Below are 19468 nucleotides of genomic sequence, written 5' to 3'. Positions count from 1 at the left end.
GTGGTGGGAACGGCCATCCCGGGGTACTGGAGCACACGCCGTGATTTCACATGTACCAGACACTTGTGGGCCCCGCGGAGAAGAGCAATGCCTCTCTCTCGCCCTCGCTCCGAGCCAGGGGCCCTTATCACCGAGAAGCTGTGCGTGTGGAATGGGCTTACCGCAGGCCCAGATATCCACAGGTTTTCCATAGGGATCTTTCCTCAAGACCTCAGGGGACAAGTAACCCGGGGTGCCAGCAAAACCTGCAGCAGGAGAGAGGGAGGAGGCACGCTGAACCCACCTTCTCTCTCACTGGATCCACATCAGCCATCTTCCCCGAGTCCCTTCTCACTTCTGCTGCTTTTTGCTACCCAAGCTCCCAGGACATGGGCAGCAAGAGGTGACAGGCTGGGCTTCTTGTAGTGCCCGGAATCTCAATCAGAGGGCAAGTCCATGTGCCTACCAGGAACTCGCGTCCTCCCCAGAGGCAGCAAGAACACAGTGCTGACAACAGCCAGGCTCACTGCACTGAGTCATGTAGGGCCAGCGGGGAGCTCTACACCCTCCCTCTCCTCCGGTCCCTGAGGAGGCCAGGACCATTAAGGGTCTGGCTGCTAGTTCTGGAGGAGGAAGGCAGATCAGGAAGAGGAGGAAGGGCGGGGGCTGCATTCCAGGAAGACGGGGTCACTCTTACCAAACCAAGCCTGCTGCTCTCCCTGGACTTCGATGGCCAGGCCAAAGTCGGCCAGCTTGACCGCGGCACCCTTGCATTTACTCGCCAGCAGCAGGTTCTCAGGCTGCGTAAGGAAAAAGACAGAACCTTGTGAGGCACCCACCCCTCGGCCCAGAGGGAGCCCAGTTTGGGTGGGCCCGCGTAGTACCGCCATCCGGCACCAGGTGGCGACAACACTTCACAAGCAGGAAGCGAATGGGGAGCCGGAGGAGTACCTTCAGGTCCCTGTGGACGATGTCGTGCTGGTGGATGTGGTTAACGCTCTCCAGAATCTGATGTATACAGTGGCTGCAAAAGCAGAAGGAAAAGAAATGTCGGCGAGAGTTTAAACCACCTCATTCACAGCCACACGCTGTGGACTGAAGCATGTAAAACCTGTAGCACGGGTTCACGGAGCTGGGTCACGGGCTCACAGAACATCACTGAACAGGAAGACATAACCTTGGGCTGTGGACATCCTCTCGCTCAACCGATTTTACAGAAGGAGAAACGGAGTCCCAGGCAGATTAAGTGGATTGTCCAGAGTCTCCCGGTAGATAGCCGCCAAGGAGCAACTAGAACAGCGTCCACCATGCCTCCTGAGACTGCGAAGGTCCAACGCAACCCAGTTTGTTTCCAAGGTATTGGGGACACCCCAGACCCCTGGGAAGGGAAACCTCTTCCTCTCTTCTCTTTCCCCCTCTCGTAACTCTGTCCTAGGAGAAGAGGCCTGTGGTGGCAACTTGGGAAGGAGAGTCCACTTAACCCAAGTTGTTTTGGGGTAGGTACACGCATGTTCATTTAAACACTGACTGGGTACCTAGAGGCGCCACACAGGCTATAAAGACGAGTAAGGCCCAGTGCCTGCCCTGAGGTTTGTCATCTGGCAGGGGAGATCAAACCAGTACAGAGACACCTTTAAGAAACAATTTCCCCCCAAGGGGCCCACAGCACCTAAGTATATAGTGTGCCCTCAAACCATACATAAATGTTATACTAGATGCAAAATATAGAAAAGCGAGACCAATAAAACTCGGATCATGAGCGCTTATAGGTTAAAAATGGTCTGTACGGGTTTTCTTTATGAAGGCCCATAGGACCTGACTGCCTCCCATTTATAGTCGAACCTCGTTTCTCAAAAATCTCCCGTCGCGAACAATTCGGTTCTTGACCAAGTTGTCACAGGAAAAATGTCTCAGTTGTGGAACCAAACTCTGGGTTTTGGAATTGACAACCCTTTCAAGCGGATACCTCAGCATGACAAAAAAAACATATCTTAAGCAACAAGCAAAGGAGAGAACGCTTTTGTGGCTGGGGAAGGCAAAGATTAGGACATTTTAAAACATCAAGAGGCCATCAAGAGTACCAAGGTGGCACAGTGGTTGAGCAATGATCTATGAATCAGGAGCTCACAGTTCGATTCCGGTCAGGGCCCATGCCCAGATTGTGGGCTTGATCCCCAGTGGGGGGCGTGCAGGAGGCAGCTGGTCAATTATTCTCTCTCATCATTGATGTTTCTACCCCTCTCTCCCTCTTCCTTCCTCTCTGAAATCAATAAAAATATTAAACACACACACACACAACCCAGGGAATCATTTGGGGGTCCGGAATGGATTTTAAAAAAAGGATTAATTTAATTTACATTATTTCTAATGGGAAAAAAATGACTGGTTTCCGAACCAATCGCTTCTCGAACAGCCTTCTGGAATGAATGATGTTCGAGAACCGAGGTTCCACTGTATCTGCTTTTCACTTTTGAGAAAAATTCAGCCTTGACTTCCATTCAGGTTTACGGTCTTGTCCCATCCCCAATGGTCCATGGATCAGCGAGAAAAAGCTGACACTAAGACTTCCTAAGAATGAGCCTTCCTAGCACCGTGGGACCACATTATCCAACCAAAAGGCTGGTCATCAATGCATCCTTTGGATTGACTTATGACAAAAGGGGGAAGTGTGGACAAAAAAGGGACCACCTACTAAACCTGACAAGTTCAGGGGAGGCCTGCGTGGCAGCTTTACAAACTCAGAGACCAAAAGTAACCACATAGGATGGTCTGAAACGAAAACTGTCTAAACTAAAAGCAGTTCATGGAGGGTAGCTGTGTCCTAAGGCAGTATTTTTCCCAACAAAGGCCAAGCTTCACCTTAACTGAGCCGGTCATCTTTTTGCATCTAAAATAGCATACATGACTACATAGCCTTGGATATCAAAACAATCGCTCCCCTCTCCCCCACTTCTCAAAGCACAGTCACCCCCCCAGAGCACCACAAATTCCTTCATTGTTATCATGTCAACTATACCCACAAATGTAAAAGAAGGACTTGTCTGTTTGGTTTACTTTTTATCCAACCCCAGAGATTTCCTCCTCTGGTTTCTCCTACCTCCCTAATCTATCACCAATGGATTTCAATGTAACCCCCTTTCGGCTTGCCCTTAGACTCTGATGTATAACGTAAGTGGTAAAACTGCCATTTTCTAGAGCATTTTCTCAACCAGTTGAGATTCTGCTTCCTGGCAACTGTTGTCAGTTTTGCTCAAATACACTCATAAAAAAAAATTTTTAACAAACAAAACAGAGTAGCTAAAGGAGCATTTCTGATCATAATTTTGCTAAGAAAAAGACAAACTAAGACAGTCACAGTCATGCTGATTCTTGAATGAGGCTGCCCAACTCCCAACCATTCTGCCCCACTTACAGTCAAACTCTTGGCAGAGTGTCGACAGTCTAGAGCGGCGATGAAAACTGGGGGACAATTCTGCCACCCAAGGGGCATCTGGCAATGCCTGGAGACATTTCTGGTTGTCACAACTGAGGGGTTGGCTGCGACTGGCATCTAGTGGGTAGAGGCCAGGGATGCTTCTAAATCTCTACAACCTACAGGAGGGCGCCTCACAACAACAAAAAAATCACCTGGCCCGCTCAGCTGGCGTGGCTCAGTGGTTGAGAGTTGACCTATGAACCAGGAGGTCACGGTTCAATTCCCAGTCAGGGCACAGGCCTGGGTTGCGGGCGCAATCCCCAGTAGGGGGCCTGGAGGCCGATCAATGACTCTCTATCATCACTCATGTTTCTTTTAGCCCTTTAATTGCTTTTATTACTCAAAGAAAGCTTCATTTTTAAATTTATTTAGCTTTCTGGCTCTGTGCTTGTGCCTTCAATACTTTCACAGCGATTTTCTGCTCCCCAGTAAGGAAAGCACGCGTGATCCTGTCACAGACACACTTGGCACACATGGACCCACCAGAGGCCCTGCTGACACGCTTCGTCGTTTTAGACGGGCTCATTAGAACCTCAGGTCTCACAGCACGAGCTCCGCGAAGTCGGCCTGGGCACACGCCACATGGAGATGTTGGTGCTTTCCTAACCTTCTTGGTATCGAAGCAAATAATTCTATTGCCAGGGGTTCGGGACAGCCTCGTTTTGTTAAAGGCTGCATTTTAGGACAGCCTCCGACGGTATGCCAAACGCTGGGCCACAGAGAATGGCCGAAGTCACCATCCCCAGAAGAGGAAAAGGAAAGCGCTTGTGAGTTCCGCATCACTGATGTTTCTGTCTCTCTCCCCCTCTCCCTTCCCCTCTGAAAGCAATAAAAACATATATATAAAAAAAAATCTAGCCCCAAGCTTGAGGTTGAAGCAACATGGCTGAGAGAACGGAGCCCCCGCCAGCAGTACTACCAGGCATATGGAACAGGCTTGTAGGGTCTGGGAGTGCTGGGCTGGTGACCCGGACTTACGACTCCTTCCTTAAAATCTGACACTGGGGCTTCCACCAGAGCCAAAGGGGCTTATGAGGCTCCTGGGGGCTCAGGCCGCCCTACAGGACACAGCCCAAGAGGAGGCCAAAAAGACTGTAAGGCTGAGCTGAAGAGGCGAGTCTCCACAGAAATGTATAATTAGAACAGAGCCCGGCTAGCAGGGAGAGCCTTCTGGCCAAAAATGGCAAAAGTGCGAAGTGTCCCAGCAGAGCCAGGCCAAGCCCACTGGTACAGTCATCCCCCCAAGCTCTCCCTCCTCCCGGCCAGCTCCCTGAGCTATCACCACCTCCTCCCGCCCCAAGGCCTGGTCCTCCCCTGCTGGCACTGGAATTCATCTCCCCACTTGAGAATTCTTCCCGAGGCTGAAGCATCTGAAGTTGATCAGCAAACAATGGCCTCTCCTGAGTTGAGAATTTGTGAGGAAGCTGTGCTCCTGCCTCTCCAGAGGCAGCTAGAGCTGCCACATGTGCCAGATAAGCTACAGGCAGGATGATCAAAACCAGGTTGTACGGACATCACCCTCTGAGCAAAATAGGGGCTGGGGGAGGAGCCGGGAGGGAAAGGCAGGCCAAACAAGCGCCCAGAGCTGTGGTGTGGGAGGAATCTGCTGTGTCACAGGAAGGAGCTGCCAGGGCTTCCACACGGGGCTTGGGGCTGCGAGGTGTGGCCGAGAACGGTCCTCGGGCCTGAGGAGCCCATCGGGGCTGAGGAGCCCATCGGGGCTGGCTATGGTGGGCCAGGCTGAAGTCCCGCAGAAAGGTTCCTGGCTGGATTACTAACCCTTTGGGACAGAAACCACGTTTCTCCATCTCTGGGTCACCCCCAGGATGCTTTATACACAGTAGAAATTGTCAAAGGAAAGAAAAGGGGCAGGGACAACCCTTGGGCATGCCTGCAAGTACATGGGAGTGCAAAGGAAAGGTATTGGGGGTGATGGAGATGGAGGCTCGTAAGCGCTTTGGAAAAAATCCGGTCTGCAAGTGTTGAATTTTTAGCTTTTTGTATCACCCACAAAATGCACCCGAGTCCAGCTCTACAGAGTGTTTGTCCAGACAAGAGCTCTCTGATCTTCCCCAAAGACTCTTCAAGTAGACACAGTGCCTGGTCCCCTAAGATGGCCACGATTCACCCTTGAACGACAGGGTCCCCGTCTCACCTGGCATCAGCTTCACTGTAATATTCTCTGGCCACGATGTCTTCAAACAGCTCTCCGCCAGTAACACTGCAACCAACAGACAAAGAGGATCAGAGGAGGCAGGTTAGTCAATCAACCCTAGCATCCAACAGGTAGCAAGTCATCCTGTAGAACAGCTTTTAAAGAAGCCCTAACTCTGTATGTGCGTTTCATCCGAGAGCCCAGAACACACCCAACCCTTCGATGACATGGGGCTTCTCCTTGGGGTACCATGGGCCTTCCCTTCCGCCTTCACATTTGCTTTCCTAACCTACAGATATAGCTAATCCTCTGGCAAAGATGACTCTACCGGGATCGAGGAGAAAATAATCGACCTACTCAGAAAGGCATCGTTTTGAGACCAACATAAACACTCAGATGCAGCGGCCCAAAAAGAACAGACCTACTCCTTGAAGCTGAAGAATGATGAGACTAAGGACAGAGAACCCAACCCTGGAAATACCAAAGAGGCACTTCCGGAGGTGAAGAGCCACTGTTAAGATATTAAACTACAACCAAGTGGAGGAGAGACCAATTAGAGCCCCGTTTACCACTAACAAAAGCTACCTACGAATTCTCAGAATTTCTCAGGTCATGCAAAGAGCTGTATTCTATTTCTCCACGAAGGACCACACACCGAGAAACAAGAAAAAAGCATCTGCACGAGATGAGCTGCTGAACAGAAATGCGACAGCAATGGCCGTTCTGGGGGAGACCCCGAGCAAGCAGAGACCCCTCAGCAACACGCCGCGACCAGCGGGAGCTCAAAATCAAATTCTTCCCTTCGGGCAGAGCTCAGGCCTGGCTCAGGCCTTTCCCGAGCCTTCCTGCCGAACCAGCTGAAGGAAAGGCCCCGCATCCTCAGAAAGTGCACTTACAGGTCGAACACGAGGTAGTGAAACCCTTCTTCAGAAATGCTGTCGTGGAGGCGCACTGCAAGAGAGGAGACGGGACAGACATTAACAGAGGGAACCTGCAGATCCTATTCCTTCCTCCCCAGCCCGCCGCCCCTCCTGCCAGCCTCGCCCCTCCTGCCAGCCTCGCCCCTCCTGCCAGCCTCGCCCCTCCTGCCAGCCTCGCCCCTCCTGCCAGCCTCGCCCCTCCTGCCAGCCTCGCAGGGCTCTCTCTCCGGAAGGAGCACTGCGTGCCCAGTGCTCCCCCATCCAAGGTGATGCAGTCTCGGCGCGGAGACACCCAGGCCCCAGGTTCAGCGCCCTGGTCACCACCTCAGACAAGCTTCGCAGCTAAGAAGACACAACTAAGAAGATGGAGAAAAGCAGGGACCGTCGGAGGGGCTGGTCTGAGAGAAGCTGGTCCTGGAACAGGATGAGTGACAATGTGATGCTCAGTGAGGGGCACCAGGCTTACCGAGGGGGGGGGGGGGCCGTGCAGAGAATGGCAAGATGGGAGAGCCCAGAGCCCTTTCAGAGGAGTCAAGGGAGAAGTGGGAGAGGGAGAGCCCAGCAGGAAGGCATGTGGAGCGAAGATGATGATGGTGAGCATGGGAGGCAATCCGCGAAGGCAACAAAAACCATTACATTAAGTGCTTATTATGTGCAGGCCTTCTGTAAGCCCTCGGCATACACCACTTATGCTACAGGCATTTACTGAGTGCCTACTCTGTGCCAGACCCTGTGCTAGGGGGCTTAGGTTTAGGAAGGACAACGTGCCTGCCTTCAAGGAGTTTATTATTTCTGACGACCACCGTAAGATGAGTATTACTCCTATTCTACAGATGAGGACACAGTAGGTTCAGGAACATATAATAACACGAGGTCGGGGCTTGAATCTGCAACCAAGGTATGTACCCTGGAATGGAATCAAACCTAGGACCTTTCAGTCCACAGGCTGATGCTCTATCCACTGAGCCAGACTGGCTAGGGCAGGAACATACAATATCTTGCCAAAGGCCAAAGATATGGTGGGCTAAGACGTGAATCCAGCTCTATCTGTCTCCAAAGACCCGTCTACACCACTGTTTCCTATAAGACAGGCGGAGTGGCCCACACACCCAGGCAACAAAATAACGGAGCCCGGGAGAGAGACCATTCACGAATGTACCTACAACAGCATCGACGGGTCTGGGAGGCCATTGCGTGGAGCCGACTATGGCAACCCACCAACTGCAAGAGAAGGCTGGTGAGCAGAATCCCTTCCCACTCCCCGCCTCCAGAGCTCTTGGGCAGAAAACCAACCTAATGTCTGAGTTCTCTACAAGCTTCTGCCCACAGAGCCACCCTCTGGGTTAAATGCCAAGCTCCGAGCATCATTCTAATGCAAACACAGCTCCATGCTTTGGCTGACGGTCTGGCTGACGGTTCCTGTCCCTTCCCTCACCTGAACTCTCTGGATGGGAAACCTCTGTTCCAAAGAGTTCCCTGCCTGACCTTCGCTCCAACCCTCGGCAGTTTCAGGAGCACCTCACAGAGCACTTCAGGAATGGCCCGACACTGAGCCAACCAGTGAAGTTCTCGGACACAGAAAAACCACCTTTTCTCTTCTCCAAACGACAGCTTCCATTTCTGGTGTCAGAGCAGTTTATCAGGGCTGAGGTGCCTCCCTACATCCCCTCCCCACCAAAGCGGGACCAGCCAGAACCTAAAATCCAGGCACTAAGCCATCACTAGGGCGCCATGGTTCCCCTCGCTTGACACACGAGGGCTCAGGCCTGCCAGGTTTGAAACAGGGCCTAAGGACTGTTTACACTTCTTACTGCTTACCTTATTTGATCGGATCTGGTTACTCAACCCCAAATTCCACCCCAAACTCAGTATTTCTGTGATTTACCACTGGGACCAGAGGCAGCAGTACTTCCCAACCCGTTCTCTCCTGTCCTCGGGCAAACAGGAGCCCGCTTCTCTAGCCCGCAGGTGACAGAAGGAAGGGGCGCAGCCAGGCGCGGGTGCCTGCGCGGGTGCCTCCCCGCCCCACTCACCCAGGCGCTCACGCGAGCCCCCAAGCCCTGCCGCCGCCTCCTCACTGCGCTCCTCTGGGCTCAGTCAGTGCTGCGTGCTGGGTCCTGCTGCAGCTGCTGCTCCCTCGCTTCCAAAAGGACTTTCCATTTAATTAGAAATTTGCTATTAAAAAGCATTAAAGTGTGTAATACAAATAATCCCCTGGAAATCAGCTGTCCCAGAAGCCAAAAACCAGCTTTGTTAGGGAGGTGACGAACAGCAGCTGGACGGCCAGCTCACAGGACAGCAGGCTCCGTGCTGACGAGCGCACCCGGGAGTCCTGCCGCCCAGCCAGCCTGCCCGGACCCTCCCCCCACTGCACCCCCCCGCACAGCAAAGCAGGGCTGAGAGCAGGGCGGGCACCCGGGCCTATGCCCAGACAGGGAGTCATTGGCACTTGCCCTTCTCCGTGAGGCCACACACAGAGCCCAGGTGGGAGGAAGGAGAAGCCGCAGCGGAAGACTCACCCTCCCAGGCCACCCAGCCCAGAGAAGGGCTCCGGTGAGGGTGCCGGCGGGTGTGGAAGGCCCGTGTCTGAACGAGACTGCTATCGTTTTGGATGCTTGGTTTCCATTTGTAAAGAAAATTAAAAGGGAAATGAGAACAAGGGGAGAAACGCGGCTGCACCGCTCTAAGTGCCCACCGAGCGGATTCCTCCTAATGATCCAAATGGTAACAACCAACACGTGAGCTGCTTCGATGCCTGGGCACTGTGCCAAGTGCTTTACCCCCGGGGTTTATTGACCTCTCACACTAACTCTGGGGGACAGGAACTTCTGCTCACCCCCATCCAACAGGAGAGGAAACTGAGGCTCCAAAGAAACCCCCTCAAGGTCATGCCAAGTGGCAGAACTGAGACTCGAAGCCAAAACCAACGGGCATCAGACCCTTGATATTGTCACCTTCTCCATCCTCTTAGGCACAGGAGCTCCAACCTGTCCCCACTAGCCCTGGCCATTCTGATTCGCTCATCAGCGTCCATTCGGCACCTTCTCTGAAGCAGGGGTGGCCGTACATGCCACGGACCCAGCTGTGAAGACAAGAAACCTGGCCCTGCCACCAAGAGCTTCCGGGGGAGTGGGGAAGACAGCCTTCAAACCAGCACTCACCCCACAATGGAACTGAGCACGACAGCGCGGAGGGCCATGAGGCAGAAGGAAAGTGCGTGCAATCAAATAACCCGACACCCCGCCCATCCACAGTGACGAGAGGGCAGGAAGGCCCAGGAGGGCCAGACACGTCTACAGACAGGAAGAGCGGGGAAAGGACTGTAGTGTTCATGACAGGGCAGTGATAAGACTAATTATTGTTCTTTACAAACGGTGGAAGGAAGAACAGGCCAAAAACCACTCAGATACTCTTACTTGATATGTTTCATATCTTCAAGGACTGACAAAGCCACAACCCAAATATTGTGGCTATTTCCAATTCTTTAAAAACCACCCAACTGCCCTGGCTTGTGTGTCCAGTGGTTAGAGTCGGCCCACACACCAAAGGGTCCCAGGTTCCATTCCCAGGCAAGGGCATGTGCCTGGGGTGTATGTTGAATCACCGATCCCTGCCCCCCTCCTGGGGATGGGCTGTGTGTGGGAGGCAACCATTGGCTAAGTCTCTTTCACATCAATGTTTCTCTCCTTCCCTCCCAGCCTCTCTTCCACTCTCTAAAAATCAATATTCTCAGGTGAGAATTAACAAAAAACAAATACAAAAAAGACACACCCAACAATATGCCATATTTTAACTAACAAACCGTGGTCAGAAAGTACTGGAAAAGTGTCACTCTTAACGCCCACAGCAAGAAACACAGTCGGAAGGAGGCCCTGAGACTGGGGGCTCAGGGGGAGCCTGAGGCTGCCCCCAGGAGTGGTGGGTAGGGATTTAGAGCTGTTCAGTCACGATTCAACATTTCCTTCATTTTCTTTGCTACTATTTTTGCTGCACTTACTGGTAGCTGCATGGGCCCTGAGCCCAAGGCAGCCGGGCTTAAATACCTTGCGAACCGAGTTGGGGCTGGAGTCTGGGAGAGATCACTCCTGGCAGTTAGAATGTGTTTTCATCCCCATTTATTTCCTGGGCCTCCTTTGCTCGCCGAACCCTCCCAACTCCACAAAGAGGCACGAATGACAACACGGAGGCACAGGCGGGCTACATAATGTGCCGAAAAACATCACAGCTACTAGCCAGCAAATCCCCCATTCAAACCCGGACTTGACGCCAAAGCCACAGACCTTTGCGTTTCCATGGAGATGGTCCACAGACCAGCACCGTGAGCATCACCTGGAGACAAGGAAGCTCAGGGCCACCCCAGACCTCCTGAATCAGATCTGATTTTAACATGATCCCTAGGAGATCCATGGGCACAAAGAAGTTTGAGAAGTGCTGCTCTAAACCACAGGGCTGGGCTGGGAGGGACACTGCCGGGGCCGCTCAGCACGAAGGAAGACGGAGTCTATTCATCAGAGGAATTTAGAGCAGGGAGCAGGCAGATCATAGGCGGAACACACTCCATTCAAACTAGCCGGTTAGCACTCCTGCAGTCTCCCCGTCTCAACTCCACACCCCGGCCACCCTCCTGGGGCTGGTTTTGGTTCTGCAGTACACCTCATCGCCAACAGGCTTAAAAAAATTAACAGACTATTTTTTAGAGCGACTGGGTTCACAGATAAACCAAGCAGACCGTGCACAGGGCTCCCACATACCCTCTGTCCCCACATATGCACAGCCTCCCCCACTCTCCACATCCCCCACCAGAGCGGCACATTCGTTATAACTGATGAGCCTACAATGACACGCCATGATCAGCCAGAGTCCATAGTCTACATTAGGGTTCCCTCTTCCGACAGGCTTTTAACTCCTGGGACAGAGCAGATAAAGTTGGGGAGGCCTCACCCCTTGCACCAAGTCCCCTTCCGAGTCAGTTTGACCCTGAGCTCAGTGCTCTCAGCTTCCTCAACTCTGCACCACTCTCGGCTGGTCCACTTGTGTCCCTGCGGGATGGAGTTAAAGAGGCTGGAGCCAAAAGGGCCACAGCTCTGAAGGATGGAACAGTGGAGAGACGAGAGGAATAGTGAATGAGGGGGACAAAACTGCCTCCTCTCTTGCCACAAGCCAGGTCAGATCCATGGCAACCCCGGCCTCCTGGGCCCACAGCTCTGCCCTGTCTCCAGGAGGCCTGGTTCCCACCGGAAGCTGGACAGCCTGGCCAGCCAGCTCTCCCAGGACACAGTGCTGGCTCACCTTTTCTTCCCCCTGCCCTTGACCCCAGAATAGGGCCTCAGACCAACATCCCTCAGGACCTGGGAGCAGTCATGAAATGCAAGCACAGTTCTAGGCAATCAGCTGCTAACAAAGTGTATATGGCTCGCCCGGCCTTTCCTGGGGCCTGCTGTCTCCCTACAGAGCAGATGGCTAGGGTAGATGGTCTCTCCATCTGCCTTAATTCTGACTTGGGGGCAGGTGGTACAAAGCAGGGGCTATCAAACCAAGTATAGTCTAAAAGGTCAAAAAGTATACATCTAATTTCTAGGAATACATTTTTAAAAGGTTAGAAGTTTTTTTCAACTAGAATCCCATTTTTTTAAATTTTTTTTTATTTCAGAGAGGAAAGGATAGGGAGAGAGAGGGATAGAAACATCAATGATGAGAGAATCACTGATCGGCTGCTTCCTGCACGCCCCACACTGGGGATTGAGCCCGCAATCAGGGCGTGTACCCTGCCCTGACCGGGGATCGAACTGTGACCTCCTGGCTCATAGGTTGATGCTCAACCACTGAACCACACCAGCTGGGTTAGATTCCTCCGTGGTTGTTTCTCGGTTGTCTTCGCCCTGCCCCGAACATGTGGTCAACCACGCCTGTGCCGCGGTGCTGCAGACCTGGCCCTGCCTCCTGCCTCATCTCCCCCTCCCCTGGTTCTCCTTCCTCCTGAGGGCGATTGGTCACTGTTCTACGAATTGGTCACCAGGAGCATCAGGAGAGGAAGTTGCTGTGCACAGACCCTGAGGCCCGGAATTAGAACACCAAAGTGCTCTGTGCTTGTGCGTGGCTTTAGTTACCCACGGGCTTTTTCTTCCTGTTCTAGAACTTCTAGGGCAGAGGTCACAAGCTCACAACGCCCACAGACACCACAGGTGGTGGCCCGGGAGCTAACAGGGAGTGGCAAGGCCGGCGGCCAGTGGGCGAGGGGGCCACCACTGCCCAGCCCCCCAGCTGATTCTGAGCCCGCACAGAAGTGGGCTCAGCAGAACCCAGCCTCCTGATCTGAAAGACTAGGAAAGAGGATTCTTTCAAGATGCAAAATCTCATGCTTAAATACTGACTGGCAAATAATAAAACATGTTTTTAGACCACAGAGCCAGCCCAACCAAAACACGCCTGGGTCTGTGGCTGCTGTTCCAGGTGTGTGTCTGCACCATCTGTTCTCAGGTGTGAGCCTGCCTTCGAGGTCGCCCAGGAGCCCCAGCCGCTCCCCGCCCAGGACCTGCCGGCTGAGAGGTGTTGGCTCCGTGGAGCACCCTGCGCCAGGCAGAGCGGAGCGCGGGCTATGCCAATCTGCTCGGGTGTAACCCAAGCTGCCGATTGTGATCTATAAAGCCCTGCATGGCTGGGGTTCTGGTTACCTCGGAGCGGCTCCTCTCCCCTTGGGCGGGAGGACGACCTCAGCTCTCCCACGCAATAGCTCACGTGAAGCACTCTGGCCCCAGATCTGGGGAGCCAGAGGCTGAGGAAGCATCACGCTTTGGCAGGTCGCCTCACGAGCCTGGCCAGGGCAGAGGGGAGCGGGTGGCCTCCGGGGCGCTGTGGGGGCCCCGATATTTAGGCTGTGCCCGAGGAGCACGGAACACATGCTTTGTGTGATGACTCAGGGCTTTCAGGGAGAACCTAGGAGATGCTCCCCGCTCTGCCTCAAGCCAAGACCGGGGTTTCTGCTCCGACGCTGCAGCCGGCCCCGCTTCTGTCCTCGCTGCGAGAAGCGCCCGATCGGGGCCAAGGCTCTTGGCAGAGACTGTTTCAGCTGAACAATGTAAAACTGAGCCGGAGTGGGTTGTGGCAGGCAAACCTCCTCGGGCTTTAGAACAACCAACAATGTGCTCTTGTCCCCCAAGTCAGGGTGGGAGCAGGGAGAAATCCTCTGCATTTTTCTCCTTCCCCATCCAAGTGGCTCCTGCCACCCCTTCTCCAGACAAGCCAGGCGGGTGGGCGGCTCGCTTCCCTGGCTCTGGGGAATACAAACAGGAGCACCATGGAAACCCCCAGAGCGTGCACGACACCGCCACAGGAACAAAACTCTTTCAAGTCCAGAAACAAAATCCGGACCCGTTCCTGACGGCCGTGGAGGGCCCTGGTGAGGGACACCAGCCCAGAGCCTCACAGGCTGAGGACCTTGGGCCTCAGCCCCAAGACAGAAGGAGGAGGGAAGAAACGGGGTGTGAAGCCTGTTCCGACATCGCACATCCCAGCCCTGAGATGGCACTGCAGGCATGAAGACACCCAGGCCTCAAAACTAGAATGCCCCAGAATTCTGAGCAAGACACGGCTGCTTTCCCGCTTGGGAAAAACAAGACACCAGGCAGGCCAAGGCCCAGGGTCCGAAGTAGTTCCATATACAAAAGGCAGCGAACCTCCATTCTCCAGCCCCTGCTACAAAACGCCCCAAAAATAGAGTACTCGTATATAAGTGCACTTACCAATGTTTGGATGTTTCAAAAGTCGGCATATCCGGGCCTCACGTTCTAGTTTCTGGTGATCTAAAAGCAGAGGAGAAAAACCAAAAGCCATCAACCACACTTTCTATTTGTGGCCCCCTGGCTATTCATACTCGTTCAATTCTTAGGCACCAACTATGCACTTTTACAATTTGCTGAATTAATGCAGCAAGTCACAGCAATCCCGGAGACAGGCATTATGAGCACCTTCCCCAGGTGAGGAAATGGCTTAGGAAAGCACCGCCCACTAGAGAGTGATTTGAATCCAGGTTTTCAACTAAGCTCTGGGACTCCTTCCACTACTGCAGGGCTTTCATCGGGCCGGGGTGTCCAAAACCTTTTTCTTGTTAGAAATACTACTAATACCTAAGCTTTATTGAGCACCTACTATCTGACCAGGCACTGTGCTAGGAGCTGCATGTATTTCCTACTTTAGTCTTCAAAGCAACCCTAAAGCATAATGGTGCTGACAACGAAGGTGATGATGATTTGAAAAAATTAAGAGGCAACATTTATTGAGAGCTCACGTCTACACCAGGCAGATACAGCTTTTTTATTTTTAATCTTCACCCAAGGATAAGTTTTTATTGATTTTTTACAGAGAGAGGGGAAGAAGGGGAGAGAGAGAGAAACATCAATGTGAGAGAGAAACATTGATCGATGGCCTCCCACACGTGCCCTGACCGGGGATCGAACCTACAACTCAGGCATGTGCCCTGACCAGAAATCGAACCTGCAACCTTTCCATGCATGGGATGATGCTCTAACCAACTAAGCCACACTGGCCAGAGCTGGCAGATACATCTTTTTTTAAAAAAAATATATATTTTTTTTTATTGATTTCAGAGAGGAAGGGAGAGAGAGAGATAGATCAATTGGCTGTCTCCTGCACACCCCCTACTAGGGATCAAGCCTGCAACCTGGGCATGTGCCCTGATCAGGAATCGAACCCGGGACCTCTTGGTCCATGGGATGATACTCAATCCACTGAGCCACACCAGCCAGGCTCTTTTGATTGATTGATTGATTTTCGAGAGAGATCGAGGAAAGAGAAACATTTACCTGTTGTTCTGCTTCTCTATGCTTTCATTGGTTGCTTCTTGTCTGTACCCTGACTGGGGATCAAACCCACAACCTTGGTGTATCAGGATGACAGATGACACTCTAACCAACTGAGCTATCCAGCTAGGGCAAGGGGTAGGACCTTTCTGAGTGGTGCTTTCTGGGGAGTTCCTACCACAACACGGGCTTAATAAGTGTTTATCAATAACATCAACTCTAGTAGTAATAACTATTATTTACTAAGCATTCACCATACGCCAGGCAGAGGCATGGACTATCTCATTTTATCCTTACAAAAACCCTGTGAGGCAGGGGACCTGATTAGCTCCATGACACTACAAATGAGGAAACTGAAGCTTAAACAGTTAAAGTAACTGCCCAAGGTCACACGGGCAGTGGGTCTGAGCCCCCTTTCTCCATCGCTATGCTATGACGACAGGATAAAGAAAAGTGAGGACATCAAGTAAAAACTCCAGGCTTTGGGGAACACAGTCCAGGTCACCCCAACATCTCTTGGGCCAGGCAGATGCCTTCAAGTCACACCTGTCAAGCGACTGCTGCCTCCCTTGCCAGGGGCTTCCGCCCACCCACCTCTACTAAACAGCAAAGAGCCCCTGTAAGGCCTCCCGGACCCTCACTACCCTCCTACTGGTGAGGGGCTACGGTGATGAAACTGAAGCCCAGAGAAGTTAAATAACTTGCCTGAGGTCCTATAGCCCATGAGACAATGTATTCTGAGATAAGGTAGGGATGTTAGACTAGAAGGAATTCATATGTATTGTTTCACCAACCACCCCCAGCTCTGTGCAAAATGTTCCCTGTAACGACAGCTCTGCTCTGTGGAAGAAGGAGGTAGGGACAGGCAGAGATTAGTTCCTGCTGCCCAGCTAATCCATCCCAGCTGCCCAAAGATCTGGGTCAGGCCTTCCTTCCCATCCTCGGGTTCGGCATGAACACTGACCAGGCTGTAGCCAGGAGAACCCCAGGTAACCCCCTGCTCCCACATCGCCCGGATCCCTCTGTCCCGGGGACCCTCAGAAGGTGAGGTCGTCAAGGAAACAGCGATTAGCCCTGCCTGGTGCAGGGGGGCTTGCCTCTTCCAGATCTGTCTGGGAGAATGTCAGCACTAACCCACCTTCCTCCTGCGCCCCCGGACCCGGGCTTGGAGGTCCCAAGCCAGCCGGCCCCAAAGCTGCAGACCTACCAGCTCTCTTTCTGACCACTCACCTGACCACCCTCCAACCCCCAACCCCTGGGCGTGGTTGCCTGGGCAGGTGCAGAAGAGCATCTTACTATGCGGAGGTGGCAGCTGAGGGGAGGCCCGGCAGATTAATGTTTATCTCCTCCCTTAAGTCTCTTACTGGCTAACGGTTACCGTCCCACAACAGCAACAGCACTAAAAATAAGGGCGCTCTGGCTTGCTCATGACGCAGAGTGGGCAGAGCAGCGAGGCAGATTCCTGCGCCCAGCTCCTCGAAGGAGCTGCCCAGGGTCCAGAGGGCCCCTTAGTCACTTAGTTTGGCGCGAACGCCAAGGAGCCAGGCCCCCCCATTCTGGAGGAAGCCTGTGTCTTCTCTCAACCCTGGGCTGAGCCTTGGTCCTTGCTCTGATCCTTGGCCGTGGAATCCCGCCACTAACTCATCAGGTTTGGAGTCCAACAGCCCCAGATCGAGTCCCAGTGGTGGTGCCTTGTCAGGCGAGTTATTAACCCACCTGAGCCCCCATTCATTCATTCAAAAAATATGCACTGAGGCCTGCTCTGTGACAGGCGCTGTTCTAGATGTTGGGGATACGGCCGTGAACAAAACAGACGAAAACCTGTGCCCTCATGGAGCTGATACTCGAGTGGGGCTGGGTCGGAGGGAGGGACAGACAATAAGAAGTGGATGGCATGGCCGACGTTGTGGCAAGGGCTACATAGAAAAATAAAAGCGGGAAGGGGAGAGTGTCGAGGGCGGTCAGGGAAAGCCTCAGCAAGGAGGCGGCATTTGATGAGGATCAAAGGAGTAAGAGCATGTTATTTTGTGCTAAAATGGAGGTGACGGCCCTGGCCAGTTTGGCTCAGTGGATAGAGCATCGGCCTGCAGACTGGAAGGGTCCCAGGTTTGATTCCGGTCAAGGGCACGTACCTTGGTTGCAGGCTCCATCCCGGCCCTGGAGGCAACCAATCGATGTGTCTCACATCGATACTTTTCTCTCTGTGTCTCTCCCCCTCCCTTCCACTCTTTAAAAAATCAATGGAAAAATATCCTCAGGTGAGGACTAAAAACAGTAATAACAACAACAACAAAAATAATAAAATGGAGGAGATGCCCGGCCAGTATGGCTCAGTGGTTGAGCGTCGACCTCGACTTAAGAACCAAGAGATCACGGTTCAATTCCCAGTCAAGGCACATGTCCAGGTTGCAGGCTCGATCCCCAGTGGAGGGTGTGTAGGAAGCAGCTGATCAATGATTCTCTCTCATCATTGATGTTTCTCTCTCTCTCCCTCCCTCTCCCTTCCTCTCTGAAATCAATAAAAATATATTACAAAAATAAAAATAAAACAAAACAGAGGTGAATTAAATGAGGTCACTGAGTAAGTGCTAGGCACGGTGCTGGGCACACACACCTCCTTCGCAAGGTGACAAGATAGGAAGGCCTTTCGGACAGGGCTTGGTGGCCACGGCTAGTACCAGAGACACTGAGAGAGTTACTCTCCCTTAGGCACCAGGCACACAGCACACCAACTGAGCCCTCTGATAGGCTCCAGCAGCCGTCCTGGGGGAGGGGTGTTCCTCCACCCCTCGCTGGGGTCCACAGCCTGCAGGTGAAGGTTAGCAACAGGGCCCTTCAGAGCGCAGAGCCCAGGCAGCGCCGCTGCCTGCGGATCCCTCCTCTTCCGCAGCTCCAGCCTCCAGCTGTGGCGCCCTGCCATCCAGCTCTGCTCAATGAGCCGCGGTTTCTGCCTACCACACTCTCCCCTGCCTCCGCCCACCACGCGCAGCCGGCCAGCACCCCAGCCTCTCCAGCTCTTGTCTCCAGTCCCCTTTCCACACACTTTCTGTCCTGTAATCCCCTCCAGGGCTGGGCCACGTCTGGGGAAAAGCAGCAGCAGGATTCAGGAACAAGTATGGTGGGAAGAGCATCCTTTCCCAACGGCAAAGGCTGTCCCAGCTAAACACAGCATCCCCAACCTCAAAAGGGACGAGGCCCCTGAACTGTCCTGGTCCATGGGGGTTGGTCCAGGCTCTGGCTCAGCTACCCAAGGTGGTAGCACACCAGCTGCTCTGGGCACAAAAGCAGCCTTCTTCCTTGAGACACACCTCCTTCCAGTGACCGCTGACCTCGCTGCTCCTAGGGGACGGCCTCGACCTTCCCCGGCTGACCTTCCCGCCCACCTTTCCACCAGGCTGGTCCCCGCCCCCTCCCCACGGCCCAGCCCCCCCTTCCTGTTTGACAACAGCCACTTCCCGCTTTTGCACAGGGCCACTTCCTGCCTGCCTGTGTGCTACTGCCATGGAGAGGCCCACCCCTGCCGGCCTTCAGCCCAGTTCCAACCACAGCCCTCTGCAAGGTTTCCCCCCCAAGAGCAGAGGTGGCAACAGGAGCAGAAAGCAGAAGCAGCTGTTATCAGGGACCAGCTTCAGGCCCCGCCCAGCTGCACACCTAGGGCGGAGGGTCCCTGCTGGCCTGGCCTCTCCTGCCTTCTGCCCGAGCACTTCAAGACTTGGTTCAGGGCTCCAGAGGCAGGCGCCCTTCACAAAAAGGGCAGCAAAGCGTGATCAGATGTGCCAAGGAGGGCCGAAAAGAGAGAGCAGGCAGTGAGGAGACAGTCTGCAGCAAAAGGGAGTGCAGAGCCCGAGAACCATCTCTTCCCCAGGACCCCGGGAGAGAAGCCCACTCCACGTGCACGTTCCTTCCCCCACAGAACCAGGGGCCAGGGAGGGCTGGCCACCGTTTCTCCATCCCTGCAGGGACCTGCCCGCTGATGTAGTGACATTTCTCTAAAACCACAAATGCCAGCACTAGTTTCAAATAAGACTCTGCTGCCACCGAAACACACAACCTCCTGTCCGTGGGAAAGGACCCAGAGCCCTCGCCCCGACTATGAGGACCCTCCTCAGTCCAATCTCAATGA

At 53.5% G+C, this 19468-nt stretch overlaps 1 protein-coding gene and 1 pseudogene across 30 annotated transcripts in view; both read right to left on the bottom strand.

The window, feature by feature from the left end:
* Nucleotides 1–19468, bottom strand: part of CAMK2G (calcium/calmodulin dependent protein kinase II gamma) — a 59232-nt gene that overhangs the window by 31443 nt on the left and 8321 nt on the right. For all 29 annotated transcript variants that reach the window (XM_081104860.1, XM_081104835.1, XM_081104863.1 and 26 more), the window contains exons 3-8: nucleotides 14269–14328; nucleotides 6506–6560; nucleotides 5610–5675; nucleotides 931–1003; nucleotides 677–779; nucleotides 162–245 (exon numbers count right to left, since the gene is read on the bottom strand). In XM_081104860.1, coding sequence (XP_080960986.1) covers nucleotides 162–245; nucleotides 677–779; nucleotides 931–1003; nucleotides 5610–5675; nucleotides 6506–6560; nucleotides 14269–14328 — 441 coding nt within the window. The remainder of the gene's footprint in view (nucleotides 1–161; nucleotides 246–676; nucleotides 780–930; nucleotides 1004–5609; nucleotides 5676–6505; nucleotides 6561–14268; nucleotides 14329–19468) is intronic.
* LOC308529128 (large ribosomal subunit protein eL34-like) lies at nucleotides 3819–4691 on the bottom strand (annotated as a pseudogene). The gene is made up of 2 exons: nucleotides 4680–4691; nucleotides 3819–4163 (listed from the first exon to the last, which is right to left on the bottom strand). The product of its transcript is annotated as a large ribosomal subunit protein eL34-like (transcript).

Source organism: Myotis nattereri (genome assembly GCF_964212035.1).
Source record: "Myotis nattereri genome assembly, chromosome: 13".
Taxonomy (NCBI): domain Eukaryota; kingdom Metazoa; phylum Chordata; class Mammalia; order Chiroptera; family Vespertilionidae; genus Myotis; species Myotis nattereri.
Note: the sequence above shows the minus strand (reverse complement) of the source record. Positions and strands in the feature narration are given on the sequence as shown.